The sequence below is a fragment of the Opisthorchis viverrini genome (genome assembly GCF_000715545.1).
Source record: "Opisthorchis viverrini unplaced genomic scaffold opera_v5_301, whole genome shotgun sequence".
NCBI lineage: Eukaryota > Metazoa > Platyhelminthes > Trematoda > Opisthorchiida > Opisthorchiidae > Opisthorchis > Opisthorchis viverrini.
Window position 1 is genome coordinate 102,572 of NW_008751955.1, and position 16,384 is coordinate 118,955.

Here is a 16,384-nt window from a genome sequence, read left to right on the forward strand (position 1 = left end):
GACTGTTTTTCGGAGAAATTGTCAATTTAGAACCCCATATTGCATCTTTAACTGAAACGTAGTCCATATCCGGCAGTTACTAATTTTCCTTCACTCGAATCACTCTATCAAATGGCATTTCCATTCGGGTGGAGAGCGCTAGAGCCGCATCACCAGTGGCGCAGACGTGACATCAGCCTATCTATCGGGCCTCCTGCGTACAGTGTTTCGATGCGCTCCATATTGTTATGTGGGTCAGAAGCCTGATCGCTATGAACTGAGGATGTTTCGTTGTTTGACCATCAGTGTCTTTGGAGCATTACCCGAGTTTGGTGGAAACACCTTGCCAGTAATGTTGAAATACGCCGATTGGTTTCCGGAGGAGACAACCCGTCCACGACGGACAGACTGATCACATTCTGTTGGCTACGCTGACTTGATCACGTACTCCGTATGCCTGTCGATCATCATCAGCTGTAACGACTACATACTTGTCGTACAGTGGTTATAGCTGTCACAGTTTCGTTCACCGATCATTTCGGAAATGGGTAGCATTGTAGGTGGGAACTGAAATGGACTTTTAATTGGGGAGATTGGCAGGGGAGCTATGCATTGAAGGCAATCGCTTGGATGCGCGAGCGCCAATGAGGGCACGACTGAGCCACGCCTGACAATGTCTCTAACCATCGATGTGTCCCGTCTCGGGGCCCCCGTCCAGCGAGATGGCAATCACCAGCGCAGCTGAGTTTGATGGTAATTGCTTTCATGCTCCACTGCCAAGCCATCACTTGACCTCCCCTGGCTCGTTTCCCACTTCCTGTGGCTGTGCGAAAAGAACCCTTCGAGGAGTTGATCGTTGCCTGTCGACTGACATCCTCGGAAAACTCTTTTCACACAGTCACCGGGAGCGTTGGCCGCGAAGGCCATTACAAATTCTTTTTCACCGGCCATCGTCGGCTCCATGACTGGGGACCTCGGGACATTACCCCAACCTTCATGTGAATCCAGTGAGATGCCAAATGTCTCCTCACTATGTGGAAAATGCTATATATCAGTTGCTATATCAGTTGCCATAAGTTTGCGTATACAAACGATGTGAGCAGAAAGCATTCTTCTCGGACCAAAATCGTGTTCCTAGCAAGTGACAGTTCGACTTTTAGTTTTGAAATCAGTGTCTTTGGAAATTAAACAAAACTAGGTGAAAACAAAGATAGTGGAAGTTTTCGATCTTTGTTTACTTTCGTCATTAATTGTGTGGTGAGGTGAATTTGGAGGGTCTCCCAAACCCTGTTGTTAATGGCTATCCGAAGGAGAACCTCCCGACCCGGAATATACAGACGATATTGTTCTCATTTTTGAAGACAGAGAGAGCTGACCCAGATCGTTCAGTCCTTCGGGATGTGCTTCGCTTACACTAAGTGCAGGGTCACGCTTCGGGATGTGCCGTCTTTGAACATGCCTCCATGTGTTCAATAAGTGATACTGGAAGTTAAGATAAAATTAATAATGGTTCAGCTGTAACACTTTCCCGGTGCCCAGCTGCCGTACCTCCAGAAGGAAACACGAGGGCTAGGACAGTGCCAGATCGCCCAAGCCTAGACAAAGGAAGTCGAGATGCAGAGATCGGTTTTAAACCACGGACCTTCCGTTCAGTAAATTCGCTCTCTAACCAGTAAGTCCCCAGAAGAAGGAACGGCCGCAACACCCTGTATTCCCAGCCGGTCGCTGTGTCCAACGTTGCTTAACTTCGGTGGTCAGACGAGAACCGGTGTTTCCGTTCGTTCAGCTGTAGCACCCTTTCGGTGCCTAGCTGCCATGCCGCCCGAAAGTTGCACGAGGGCTGGGATACGGCCAGGTTGCCCAAGCCTAGACAGGGGAAGTCGAGAGGCAGAGGTCGGGTTCGAACCACGGACCTTTCGGCCAGTGAACTCACGCTCTAACCACTTGGGCTATCTCGCCCCCGTTACGTATCTCGGAAGTTGCATTAGCTCTGGCGGCAGTGTGACAGAAGAAGTCGACCAATCGATCTTGAGGGCGTTTTTTGATTCGCGCCACTTGGGCGATCAAAAGGCTATATCACTTTGTCTTAAAGGACGCGCATATCAGACTATGGTACAGGCGGCATTGTACGGCTGCGATACCCGACCACTTCGAGTAAAGGGCGTGAAACATTCTCAATTCTTCAGCCACTGATATCCGTGAACTATGGCTGGAATGAACGAACTCGCGTTGTGGTGATGAGGAAGTGCGTGCGGAGGGTGCTCCACTCAATGAATTGACCAGCATCGCAACCCTAGATGGCTGTCATGTGCTATGCACGCCTAGCTATCGTCTACCAAGAGTCGTTTTGTTTTCCGTGCATCATGCAGTGTAGCGGAAGGGGTGTCAGGAAGAGTCTTGATGCTGCAGATGTTTGTGTTTCAGGATGGGACCGATGTGGCCCTCTTTGTGCATGGCTGGAAATGGTGAAGTGTGTGGCGGCCAACGGATGTCAGTGAGATTTATGCTTTCGGTTTCTATGCAGACTCTTTGGCTGTGTGTTTGAAACTGTAGGCGCCTCGGATGTGTGTGATAGGCTAGCTCTGTGTCTTCCTTTCATCCAGGCGAATTGGCATGGTTGTGCGGCAGTGAATCGCCAGTGTTCTCCCCCGATGGTAGTGTGGATGAAAAACGTTTTTTGTCTGTTTCATTCGGTAGATTAGTCGTATTGGTAAAAATTCCGGTAGAGCAGCATAACTTCCGGGATCCCGAATACAGCTTTTTGAAGTGTTGTTTGTTATCACGGTTGGCAGCTCATGAATTTGTCCACCAATCAATGAGATGCTTTTTCCTACCGTCCTCGTGCGTTGGGTGTAATGGGAACTAGATATCAACAGCTGGGTCAAAGCTGCACCCACTGGCCGACCCAACCGCCTACTGATGATATCTCCTGGGTTGATAACTGCTGAACATTACGAATGTATCAACCATCACCAATCTGTACAGCTTCAGATGACAGTTGGTAAGGATTGTACGGTGGGCCCATACAATAGCGCGCGTTCTTTCTACTATGTGTGTATGGTGTTTGCGTAGAAACCTCCTGATGTAGTGTGCGGATGATAATCTCCCTAGGTTGTTTGCACTCCTTTTTTCAATCTGACCCCTGTTTTAGGTCTAATGACGCAAGATGAGTTGGACGTTTATATGGCAACCCCTCCGAAAGAATACACTCTGTACTTCGTTCCTCTGGTTTGGGCGATGGATATCATCACAAAGGCACGTCGTGAAGGCCATATTCGAATGGACCGCGCTGTTGAAATTTTGTCGGAAGAAATCACCTCTTTCCGTGGTAGACTGGGAACCATTTTTGGGTATGATTGGATCAATCCACCTTTGGTTTATACGCAGGTGAGCTCTACTATTCATCGAATTACTGTATATATATATATATATATATATATATATACATATTCATGACAGAGAGGTGTTCGCTGTGTTTTCGTACCTGCCTACTTGAAATTGGCATTTTGCATTCATAGAGAAGCTATCAGGGAGTTGCCAGTGCTACACTGATTAACTTCGATTCACAGGCTGTAGATTGTGCTGAGATTTTGAAGCTCTATTTTATCCTGAAAATGAAGCAACTCTGTACGGGGAAGCCGAGGGCTTTTCTTCAGTACAGCCTGTTTCTCTGAGGGGCCTTATAGTTAGTAGCCTAGTGCTACGCCTTTTGGGCCACGAGTGACTGATCATCACTGTGAATGACTCACACTTAAGATGTGATGATAGCCTCCTTCAACCACACAACTTACATCACGTGATTCGGTCTCATGGAGTGACGGTGACGTTCAAACACTCGCATCCTTTGTACTCGACCAGGAGATAGCCTATCAACTGCGCTTATGTTTCTGAGCAAGGAGGTATTTTTGCGAACTCTACTTTGACCCATCGCGTGTTCCCTTTCGGGCGGATAGAATGCAAGTGTAAAAAACCGTAAGGGCTTCTCACCGCTTCCACAGTAACCTCATCCGAAGGTTGTAAATCTGAAGTCGACAGTGAATTTACACGTATAATTAATACTATAGTCTGTATCCGAATAGCCCACTGAATACTGTCTTGAACTTTCGTTTGGATAACCCAAACGGGCACCTCAGGTCCCGTTTTATTAAGTCCTATGCTTGTGATGTATGATCAATAAAATTGTGTTGTGGCAACCACCTCTCATGTACCTCAGATGCATCCAAGCCCACTTTTTGTGGACAGCGTCTTTTTATCCGTTTTACGTGATTTCCGTTAACAATAAGGAAGTATCTACCGTCTTTCTGTGCTGGATAAAACCCAGGCCATCTCATTGAAAATTCTTGGTGCTATATCGATTGTGCGAACAATGTTCGACCATTCGACTTTGTCCCGCTTGTTCAGCTCCATATTTGATTTTAATCCACAGTCAAGACACATAACCACACCTGACTTGCTGATCGATCCGAACTTCACGTATGACAAACCCTGGTGATCTATGGTTTGTCGATCGTGAAGTGTGGTGGACACAGAAAGCCAAGGAAATGAAAGAGGCCCAGAACGTCATTAATGCCCGAAGATTATTTCAGTTGATCTGCGCGATCGGTCCTCGAGAACCACATGTGAGCGAAACCATCGAGGACCGGAAAGGAGTGACCATCGTGATTTAAGAAGATAGGTGGGCCGAATACTTTGAACAATAATTGTCATGGCCACCAGCTGGCACCCATCTAGAGCTCACAGGTGACGTGGAACGGTGAACGTGGAACCGCCTACGGCCTCGGGGTTTTACGACTACATATGTTCTCTCAACTCTCCTGAGCTTCTGGCGCGGATGACCTCCCGCCCGTATTGTTCAAAGATGGGGGTAAAGTCCTCAGTCAGCTCTTATCTGATCTGTTTGTTTGCATTTGGGAAGAGGAATCTGTCCCAGCGTGGGTGATAGTGTCCATTTTCAAAAATGGGCTGGTATTGAGTGTGGTAACCACAGGGGGGTCAGCTTGACTCCGATCATAACGTTGATGCTTCGTCGCCTTTTAGTGACTCGTGAAACACTGACTCGAGAGCAGCAAGCGGGATTCCGGCTTGGTAGAGGTCGCGTTGACCAAATGTTCACACTTCGTCAGGTGGTAGAACAACACCATACATATAAGCGATCCACAATTCTAGTATTCTCTGATTTCCAAGGTTGACAGTCTGTTCTTCTTGACACGCTTGCCCACCAAGGAATGCTCCGTAAGTTTGTGGGCATAATACGTTCTTTGTATTCTCGGACTTCCGGACGTGTAAGAGTATACGAAGAGCTCTCCAAAAGCTTCCGTACACAAAGAGATATCCGTCAGGGATACCCACTCTCTCCATTCCTATTTAACTTCGTGAACGATGAGGGAGTGAAACGAACGCTGGAAGGTCTCCAAAACCCTGGTGTTCAAATAGCCTGTGAGGAACACCTTGTCGATCTGGAATATACAGATGACATCGTTCTCATCTTCGAAGATAAGGATAATGTAGAAGTGGTTTTGGATGAACTGACCCAAGCCATCTCGTCCTCTGGCATGCAGTTTATACCCATATAGTGTAAAATCATTTTCGTGAACACGACACTTACGACCCAGGGAGAGGCACTGGAAGTGTGACAGATGAGGTAATTGCACTAATCTTCAGGACCCGGGTCGCTTTTGCTAATTTGAGACACCTATGGCGTCAAAGTGGTATGTCCCTGAATCTCAAGGGATGTGTGTTCGGGCTTTTTTGTTGTATGGCTGTAAGACCTTGCCTGTTCGAGCAGCGGAACTAAGACTTCTTCAGGTTTTCGACAGTCGTTGTCTCAGAACCATAGCTCTTGTGGGCTGGTGTCGATGAATCCGTAACGAGGCAATTATAAAGCGAGTTTTCGGTTGTGCAATCAATACTTTGATTAAAGCACCAGAAGCTGCGTTGGGTGGGGCATGGGTTGCGTATGCCTCGACATCGTTTGCCGAAGAGAGTGCTGTTTTCCATGCCCAACTCAGATTGACCAGAAGCTTGGGTGGGGCATGGGTTGCGTATGCCTCGACATCGTTTGCCGAAGAGAGTGCTGTTTTCCATGCCCAACTCAGATTGGCGGGCACAGAGAGGTGACCAACCCTTTACCCGTCAGAGGAGTATGAAGAAGATTACGAAACATTTAGGTGCTGTCCGTGCTACTCGACTTCCAGGATGGGGGTTGCGTGATCTCCACTGCGCCTGGTTGAAGACGCTGCAAGATATGGCTGCCAACCGATGCCAGTGGCGTTCCTGTTGTCAGTTTCTATCCAGATTACCTGAATGAGCGTCTTGAGTTACAGACACCTCGAAGTGATTGTAGTAAACTAGCACCAAGTCCCTTCCTCACCTTTGCTTTCTTCTTCGCAATAAGGCTTTCAAATAAATAATGGTTATACGACAGTGAACTATCGGTGTTGTGCACGGATGTCGTGCTGTCGTTGCTGATGCTGATGATATGAAACCGTATCTTGCTTGGAATTAGAGACTACAAAACTTACGCTTCGCTTGGTGTTGAATTGTGTTGCGTTGTTTCGGAACGTGCTTTTTCTTGTTGGAAACGATTTCACTAGTTTTTCTTCATTTTTTTGGTCAATCGATCGATGCAACAAAGACGGTTAGTGGTGCTGTGTCGGGCGCCAGGCTAGCCAAACGTGGATACGTTTCTCTGCTCAAATGTGATAATTGAGGCCCGTCCAGCTTTGCGCTATCGGAGTTGTGATGGCGCAATCGCGTCGTACTCAATGTGATCGTAATTCGAGTCCCATTATGCAAAGGTTGAATCAAATGCTTTCTTCGCTTGATGTGCGCTGTTCAGATTAATCGAACCGGGTGTGAAGAAAGTGTCTCCAAAAATGCCTTGGTACCCAAAGTTACACTTGGAAAACAGGCTCTACTTACTCACGCGGCGAAAAGTTCCTACCTCGCCGTGTTTCTTACTGGCTTATACGAAATGGTGTCCCGATTCCCTGCGGCAATTTCGATGTATCTTAAGAGTAAGGAAACTGTGCTTTTACGGTTACTTTCTTCTGAAGAGGCCACCGCAAGGCATCAACTAGAAGGAATGGTTTCTCCCGGGAAGTTATCCTTCTCGAGGGGATGCGACGACCGTCTTACCTACGTTGTGTTCGCTACTAAGATACAGGTTTGCTAAGCATGTGGTGGTTACAGAAGGGAAATTTCATGACGGATACCATATGTGTCTTGTTAGTTGACTCTTGGGTACGAAATTCGAGTGGTTCGGGCCGTTAATCCACCCTCGGCACTCATTTGGGTATTTCAACTGTTTCAACCTGTCCTCATCTAATCTGGCAGTGATAGACCGTAGTTTTTGCGTACCGACGGCTCTGGAACTGCCCTTTTTTGTCTGTCGTCTGACATCGACACGGCTCTCCGTACAAACCGCATATGGTGTTATCAATCCTGCACACGGGATTATCACCCGAATTCGATGAGATGAGCGTATACGAGCAACCCAGTTCACAGTTTTGCGCAACACAATGAGTAAGGCTAGTAGCCTCATCTAATTGACAGCATGTGGGAGCAGGTACTCAGGCCCGATAAGCAAGTCCGCGTTTACTGATGATAACTGGACTTCATCTGGAGTTAAGCGCACGATAATGGAGGCACAACAAGGAAACATCACCAAGTTTTCAGTAGTCAGAAATTTTCAACCTGTACTCAGCATAAAACGGTTAAGATCAAAGTTTGAAGGCTTTCGGTTGACTTGTTCCAGATGTACGCTCACCTGTTTGGGGATATGCGAATGCCCGTGACCCGTCATCCACGGTAATAGAGAATCGTTCATACACCTTCTTCCAAAACGAATTTTAAAAAAAGATTTCTACAGCTGTATTTATGGATTGCTCACAGAATTTTCCACGAGATCAGGCTAAAATCTTCGTGGTGGAGTGAGAATCACCAAGCTCGGTTCTGGTTGACCGATATTCTGATTAATCAGGGTTCAAGTTTTTTTGGTACAAAGCCAACTTGCGACATATCCGTCCAATTGGTGTGGTGTTCAATTATTTTGGGCAGCTCAGAGAGCTTGTGTCATCACAGCTGGTTAACCAAGCCACCCGCTCATCTTTTGGGAGCATTCAACTTAATCAGTAAATTGGTTGTGTAGCACTCAGACCACTCAGCGTGAACTTACCGGCACGAAAGTCCGTAGGTCGAACCCATCCTCTGCATCGCGATCGCTCCCGTCTAGGCTTAAGTGAATGGGTGGTATCTCAGCCCTCGTGCTTCAATCGAAAAACATAGCAGCTAGGCACGAAAAAGCTGTTGAAACTGACTAATATGTACACCTATTTATACTAATAGCACCCTTTTGTTATAATTTTTTCATAGTTAACCTCCAGGTGGGAGGTAGTACGGCTGGAGTATAGGATAAAGCAACATGTGAAAAGTGAACATTTCTGGAGGTTTGTGGTTCGTGGATGATTCCTGTGTGGTAGTCTTCTTCCAAGTGAAACTAGATGGAAATCCGAGTACATCTAACTTAAATGCTTGGGGTTACGGTCGGGTTCACCCTGTTGAATCAATATGTGTAAATCACGTATGGGCAAGAATAATGGACGTCTGAAGCATCCGCTTCAGCAATATGGAAACTTCTATGTAAAAACAATTCAAAAAATCGTTCAGCTGTAACATCCCTTTGGTATGTAACTGCAACGCCACCCGAGAGCTGGGCTACTGCCAGATTGCCCAGGGGAAGTCGAAATGCAGAGGCCGGGTTCGAACCACGGACCTTCCGGTCAGTAAATTCGCGCCCTAACCACCGGGCTATCTCCCCCCATATGTCGTACTCGTAAGAACCGTTGAAGAACACTGACACAAACGATATCTTATTAGCCCAACGCACGAGTCTTTTGATATGGTTCCTTAATGCCATCCGTCGCCTTCCAGGATGGGAACCGCGTGGTCCTGACTGTGCCTGGTTGGTGGCGACACTACAAGATATGGCTGCCAACCGATGTCAGTGGCGTTCTTGTCAGTTTCTATCCAGATCGCCTTAATGGGTGTCTGGAAGTATAGGCATCTCGGAATGGTTGTGGTAAGCTAGCACTAAGTCCCTCCCCCGTCCACCTTTACTCTTTTCTTTACATTAAGGCTTTCAAATAAACCATGGTTGTACGGCAGTGAAGCATCGGTGTTGAACACTGATGTCATGATGTCGATGATGATTATGATGAGTGGCATCCTCGTAAATGGAAACACCTCCGAACATGTCCTCTCGGGGAGGAGAATGGTCTGCTTCTTTCTCATCGGAATGCAAACAAACACAGCAAGACTTTTTCGTACATTCGGTTTTTTATCGGTTACTTCTCAGGAGAGATGATTGGCCAAGTTTTCTTCTCCTGAGAAGGACATGCATTAGGTGGATATATTATTGTGTTGTCGATCAAAATTGTTTACCATTCCAGACGGCCACAATCGTTGTCTACGCGTATTTCACCTCCTGCCTTCTGGCTTGGCAGTATCTGGACCCAAGCAAAGCATATCCGGGCTATGAGGTGGACATTTACGTGCCTATTTTCGGTTTGTTGCGGTTCTTCTTCTACATGGGCTGGCTAAAAGTGAGTTTCCCACACGTTTTCTAACCTACCACACCAAGCGATGCTTTTGTGAACGTGCCACGACTTTGATTGTACATACATGGCGCGTTTGTGTGTTTGGAATATGATTATTCGTTCAGCCGGCTATCGTGTTTCGATTTGGTCAGGTCACATGTCCCCCCCCCCCGCACACGGATTATCTTTTCGCATATGGAATATCTAATTTGTTCCTCATTGCAACACTCCGTTGCGCTTATTCAATCGTGGACGATTACCCTGATGTGACCTCGTGTGTCCTTACCATGCAATCGGTCGTGACTTTGAAGAAGGGAGTGCAATGCGTTGTAATTCATCCTCGTTTGACTGGATTGATGATGCAACTTCAGCGTTGTCGGGAGAGTTTAGGTGGAAAAGAGAACCGAATTCTTCTTTTTGTATGCGTTTTCGACCCGGGAATTACACAGAAATAGAAGAAAAGCAACAAGCGTTAATAGCTTCGGGACTTGCTGGTGTCTGTAGGGATACCCGGGACGAGGTGGCCCTGTGGTTAGAGCGCGAATTCAACTGCCCGAACCCGACCTCTGCTTCTCCTGTTTTGCCCTAGGGGACCTTGCAGTATCCCATCCCTCATGCTTTCTTCTGGCGGTATGGCATTCAGGCACCGAAAGGGTTCTCCAGCTGAACTTCTTTTAAAGATACTCAATCGTTTCGATGTTCACTTGTGACCTCGGCCTCCACCTCTTGAACTATTCATCCGTTTTACGGAAACCACTACCAACTATGCATCGTTTGCATATGGTAGCAGAGATTGTCCGATAGGCAGGATTTAGGTAATGTTGTGATGTGTTTAGTTGCTTAATGTGTGTGTGGGACCTGCCCCACTGAGACTCCATCGGCCATGAGAGTGTGCATCTCTTAGGCTTAGTAACTCGTGCACTCCAATCGCCTTTTTATCGCGTTATCAGGTTGGTATATTCACGAACTAGGTGCACGCTGTTCTTTACTCGTCGTCCGATAATTCGTTGGGTCAAGTTATGCTCGAATGGAGGTGATATTTCTGCGGGATTTGAGCAGTGACACTGTTTGGTCTGATGTCTGGTGCTTGAGCTCGCTGTCACAAGCAAAATCCCAGCACTGTACAAAGAGATGGCGATCTCGTCCCAGTATGAATTTTTCACATATGATGTTGAAACACTAGCGCCAAATCCTTTCCCCATCCACCTTTATTCCTTTCTTCACAATGAGGCTTTCAAATAAATCATGGTTGTACTGCAGCGAAGCATTATTGTTGAAGAGTAATGTCGGTGATGATCATGAACTGAATGCAGTAAGGACATAGTGGAACCGAAGACAGGAAGCTGTAGAATATAAACTAAGGGAAACCTCGCGAGCCAGATCCCAGTAAGTAAAACGTAAAAACAAATCCATACATAAGCTAAGCATTGGCAGTCTTGCCACGCTGTACAGTACCTCTTATCTAGGTCCCACCCATCATCCATTCGTCACTGCTTTGTGTACTATATCCTTGCGCAACTAATAACCTGTTAATTGGTGGATACGGGAATCCCCACCTCCGAAGAGCAACACCGGATCCCGGGAAATTACAACCCAACCTTCTGGGGTCTCTCAGTCAGGTTGTGCCAATCCCTAAGAGGAATCACAATCTCCTGAAAATTTCCATAAACCATCACGGCGGGCTGACCGTTTGAAGGTAGGTCATCACAAGCATGCAGTAAGCCGCAATTCAATAGTTGTAAAGCCAAGGTATCATTGACCGGTCGACGTTTTAACACGTACGTAGCGTGCCTTGGAGCGTCTAACCTGATTTGCCATTTTCACGAGGACAGGGAAACGACATATTACTACGTGGTCTTGATGCAGTTGCACGTGTCTAAAAGACCGCTATCGAATCCCAAAACCCAATAGTACATCGGTCCGTTGTTAAGCATGACGAAGTGGTTAAAACCGCTCATGGGTTCATGCCTAAGCAGAGGCTACTTCTGCCCTCTAGTGAGCTGATTTAACCCTACTGGTTCTGTGTGAAAAAATGACCGCTGATGATCGCTGACGGGATGGTGGTCCAACTGTGCCACCCATTCGGAGTCTATCTGCGATGCCACTCAAAGGAATCGTGAGGGCCGAGATACTGCCAGGTTACCCAAGTCCGCACAGCAGCAGTCGAGATGCAGAGGTTTGGTTCGAACCACGGACCTTCCGGTCAGTAAGTTGGCGCCTTAACCACTGAGCCGTCTCGAGCTGTCAGGGTTGTATGAAATAACGGACCGTTCAAATAATTCTTGTGGCATAAAAAGCCCAACCCATTCGATTACGTGATAGAATAGATAGCAGAACATTCGCGCTGTTCCCCGTTGCCACTTTGCTGAGCTTACGCTTAGTCAGACGGGCTTACAGCAGGATTGTTCCATTGATCTGAGGCGGATTCGTAGTTGGTCAAAAGCTCATATCCTTTGAGAATACGTAGTGCTAACTGCGCCATCGTGATTTGTGACGGAAAAACCGGGGTCATTTTTTACACATACTACTGTAAGCTCATTCTTTCTGTTCCATTCTCATAATTCACATCGTTCCAGGTTGCTGAATCTCTCATCAACCCATTTGGGGAGGATGTCGATGATTTTGAGATTGAATATCTGATCGAAAGAAATCTTAATGTGAGTCGTTTGAGTGTATGTGGATTGTTTCACTTTCTTCGTCGTAAAACGAGTTTACTTCACACTCACTCACTCACTCACTCACTCACTCACTCACTCACTCACTCACTCACTCACTCACTCACTCACTCACTCACTCACTCACTCACTCACTCACTCACTCACTCACTCACTCACTCACTCACTCACTCACTCACTCACTCACTCACTCACTCACTCACTCACTCACTCACTCACTCACTCACTCACTCACTCACTCACTCACTCACTCACTCACTCACTCACTCACCTGTTTACTCTCACTGATCCGCTTACTCGCTTATCCATATACCTATTCCACTGCCTCCGTTCACAGGTATCTTATTTGATCGTTGATGAAATGCACCATGATCATCCGGACTTGGTACGGGATGCTTTCTGGGATGCCACGTGCCTTAGCTCACCTGAATGGCCGAAAGGAGCCGGTGACATGGCAGAGGAGGATATGTCTAACATCACTGGCACTGATGGTGACCGGTTTATCGGCTCATTAGCACATTTCGATGTGACTGGTCGGAAGACGAGCTCCGCTTTTTGGCGACACGCAAGCATATCCAAACCGTTCGCTTCAACTTCCAATTTGGGGTGAGGCTCTGTTTGCATGTTGACTAATAACTGCTGATGACTTGTGTTATGTGTGCACAACTATTACGGCTAATTTGAAATGATAGTGATAGGCGATTGGTCCGGTAAAAGCAAGACGGTTGGGCGGAACTCAAGTAGAGGACATTTTTGCCACACACCTCTTTTCTGTAGCCTTTGTCACCTTTCAGGTGAAGGGTGTCACCAGAGAATGAAATTTAGAAATCCAGCTTTCTTTAACGACAAGAAGAGAATTTTTATTCTGGTGAAAACAAGTTTGGTTTTGCGGAAGACTCACCTGGAACCAAGCTGAATCTCTCGTTTATGATGTTTTCAAGTGCATTTCGCCAATTTCATGCAGTTTGGGTTCAAGGAGAACCTAAGGTTAACGGAAACTCGGGGACTGCGTCTACCTGATGATCCCCAAGAAGGGTGAAACCGGTCGTGGGCTGTCGAAGAATTTTCAGCAACCTTATGAGTAGTGTACTACGTATATACGTTTATCGTGATATCTCGAATATCGTACCAAGTGCAGCAAATTCAGTTACGTGAAACCTCATAAACGAGAGATTCACCTGTTTTCTAAGTGAGTCTCCCGCAAGACCAAATTTGTTTGCACTCGAGTGCATTTCGCTAACAAGCAAAGAAACTTTATTCTGGTGCTGTCGTAGATAATGTCACTTGCCCCCTCTATCCTTCAGTGCTGTTCTAAGGGGACGGGGGGGCGAGATGGCGCAAGTGGTTAGAGCACGAACTTACTGGCCGGAAGGTCCGTGGTTCGAATCCGACCTCCGCCTCTGGACTTCCCCTGTCTAGGCTTGGGCAACCTGGCAGTATCCCAGCCCTCGTGCTTCCTTCTTGCTGCTTCCTGCTTCCTAACGGGGCGACTTCTCTTCTAGGCATTTTGCGCAGACTTCTAGATTTAAAATGAGATCGTTTCAAGGAAAACTTCCGTGGTACCTTAAGTACCGCTCCTGCTGAGACATATGAATGGGTTTTCGCGCGGGAAATTCGGTTGAAGAATATGACAGTCGAGAATTTTCCGTTTGTCTCACGTTAACAAGTGCTAGTTTGCCCCTTGATAAAGAACCTGTTTATCACGGTCTGACTGAGCTTAGAAAAAGGTTACTTGTTGTAACGGGAAGCTCCGTACGATGAGGATATGTTTCAGACACTAGCGCACAAGCACCGGTTGGAATGCTAGACACAATAACCCCTGAATACGAGTCACTCCGAAGAGAGCCCACCCCACCGAGAATCGTAATCGATGGTAGAGTAGTCACGCCATGGGCCGAAAACTCCGTTAATGATGATGTCTTTCCCAGAGGATGATTGTACCTATGAGTGGATGGGGGTATGGGGATTTCATCATCCTTTTGTCGGGCTTTGGCAATCAATTATAAAATGTCCAACTTCCTTACGTAGTTTCATCTTTTTGTCCGGTTGAGATAACGGCTACATCTCAGCTGAGTTCTTGGTGTGATCTTCCCAGCTAGCATTTTCGCCAGAAAAACCACCAAGTTGTACTAAACGCCCGAAGCAAAAAAACATGTACAGTGCGTCGGATTCAAAGTGTATGTGTATCAACAACACCTGGAAGTCCGATGTTCAGTAGGTACCCGACTATTGGGTTCACATTTTTGAACCGGCGACTGGTTCGATCTGGCCAAACACGTGAAAATCAGACTTTCTAGCCCTTACGGCGCCTAATTGCAAGTGGTTTTGTCGTTGCATTCCACCTGACACCAGTTGGACTTCAGATGAAGAAACCAAACGCTTTATTTCTAACGTTAACTTGAATCACAGTTGACGCGGTAAGGATCCTTCATGATTTCTTCAAAATATGAGCCAACTTTATCGTCTCACGAAGCCTCACGGTCGAACAATCCATGGTTTCCATTTTTAAACAGCAGGGAGTTATTCGATAACCCAAATTAGTTGATTAAAACTCGAACACCGACGTTCACTAATCTAAGACCACCAAGGGGCACCGAACTCTTTTAATGAAGGGTGCTCTTCGGCCTTCATTCCTTACTCGAATTGTAATACAACCGTCACTGAAAGTTTCTTGCCCTGAAGTCTTTCGGTCTTGACTAGATGAGCATCTGGTTGGCAGATTTGTCCCACAAATTACGCCGAATGGATTCGAACTTTGGTTTTTGGAAGTTTTCTCGCAGCATCGTCCAAATAAAGTCAGTCTATGTGGAAAAGTCAAAATGCACCAGACAGATATTTTGACTATGTTGGGAATCTTGAGCAGTGTGTCTATCGTCTGTCCTCAAAGATAATCGAACCCGTAATTTTCCTCATAAGTGTTTGGCTGCCACTGTTCACTCACAAACAACCGTTCAGTGGTGTGATTTACGTGCACGTGGATAGAGTGTGTGGCGATTCCCTTTTCGATTAGTCAGTGCACGTCACGTGATCTGGTGTTGACTGGGATGGTGGCTTACACGTTTTGCATGATTTTCTTCGTTCTGGGCAGTTTACTCGTGTTTTGTAAGTAGTGGGGGACTTGAATTTTTCGTGCGTAGATTTAATTGTTGAACATTAATCGTGCCCGCTCTCGTCCAAGTGCAACTTAGTCACTAGTGAACAACTCCCTGCGACCATATCGCAGTTCAGTTCTCTCTGGTCACGACTCCTAAGATCCGTAAAGATTCGTGAGGTATGACCTTCTGGTAGTTTCTGACAAAGATGACACACGACTGTTTTGTCAAGGCAGACTTCAAACTGTGTTCTTGCAATCTGTAGATCCGTATAAGTTTGTTTCGCTCACATACCATGTACTTTTTTCCCATTTCTCTCGTTTGTCCTTCACTAGAAAAGTATCTCAACTGTGACTGGGTTTCAAGGTGTCACTTATCCAGCTCAATTCCGTCACTTGTTCCCACCGACAAGCCCGTTGTCGTCAATCGCTCACCACTGCTCCATCCATCTTGCACACCGCATTTGTGTGATCCCACCGAACACTGGCATTCCTCTGCGATATAGTCAATATTCCTCCGGCATTTGTATACCTTGCACTTGAGCATACTATCTATCAACTTATCTCAACTGATACTTGTTTCGATGATTTTTTTGTACTTCATGTATCAATATAAAGGTCAGAGTATCATTGCTCATGTTTTCACCAGGGCCGTATTTTTGCTCTCCGGGGGAATGGTTGATAACTAAGGTCGTGTGGATGATGAGCTGGTTGCAAACGTTTCATCAGTGCACAAGCACAACATTGTGTAACGCGGGCTCGAAGTAGCTCAGTGGTTAAGGTGCCAGCTTACGGACTGGAAGATCCGTGGTTCGAACCCAACTTCAGCATCGCCACTGCTTGTGTTTAGGCTTGGGCAACGTGGTAGTGTATTCCAGCCCCCGTGCCTCCTTCCGTTAGGTACCTCCGTACCGAAAGGGTGCTACAGCTAAATGGTTTATACATTTATTTATTTATTTATTTATACTGCTCAACGCCTGGACTGTGACGCACCAGCAACACCCTGCGCATTGGTGACGAAACTTTTGCAACCAAACTACCAA

The 16,384-nt window shown here is 46.5% G+C and overlaps 2 protein-coding genes across 2 annotated transcripts in view; one reads left to right on the plus strand and one right to left on the minus strand.

The window, feature by feature from the left end:
- Positions 1 to 15,885, plus strand: part of T265_09693 (hypothetical protein) — a gene marked incomplete at both ends in the record, with an annotated part of 87,780 nt that extends 71,895 nt beyond the window's left edge. The window contains 5 exons of the mRNA XM_009175849.1: positions 3,091 to 3,366; positions 9,429 to 9,581; positions 12,152 to 12,232; positions 12,588 to 12,856; positions 15,678 to 15,885. Coding sequence (XP_009174113.1) covers positions 3,091 to 3,366; positions 9,429 to 9,581; positions 12,152 to 12,232; positions 12,588 to 12,856; positions 15,678 to 15,696 — 798 coding nt within the window. The remainder of the gene's footprint in view (positions 1 to 3,090; positions 3,367 to 9,428; positions 9,582 to 12,151; positions 12,233 to 12,587; positions 12,857 to 15,677) is intronic.
- The window catches only part of T265_09696 (hypothetical protein), a gene marked incomplete at both ends in the record, with an annotated part of 13,237 nt that continues 8,420 nt past the window's right edge, over positions 11,568 to 16,384 (minus strand). Inside the window, 4 exon segments of the mRNA XM_009175852.1 lie at positions 11,568 to 11,706; positions 11,719 to 11,816; positions 13,613 to 13,827; positions 14,101 to 14,191. Of these exon segments, the coding sequence (XP_009174116.1) occupies positions 11,568 to 11,706; positions 11,719 to 11,816; positions 13,613 to 13,827; positions 14,101 to 14,191 (543 nt within the window).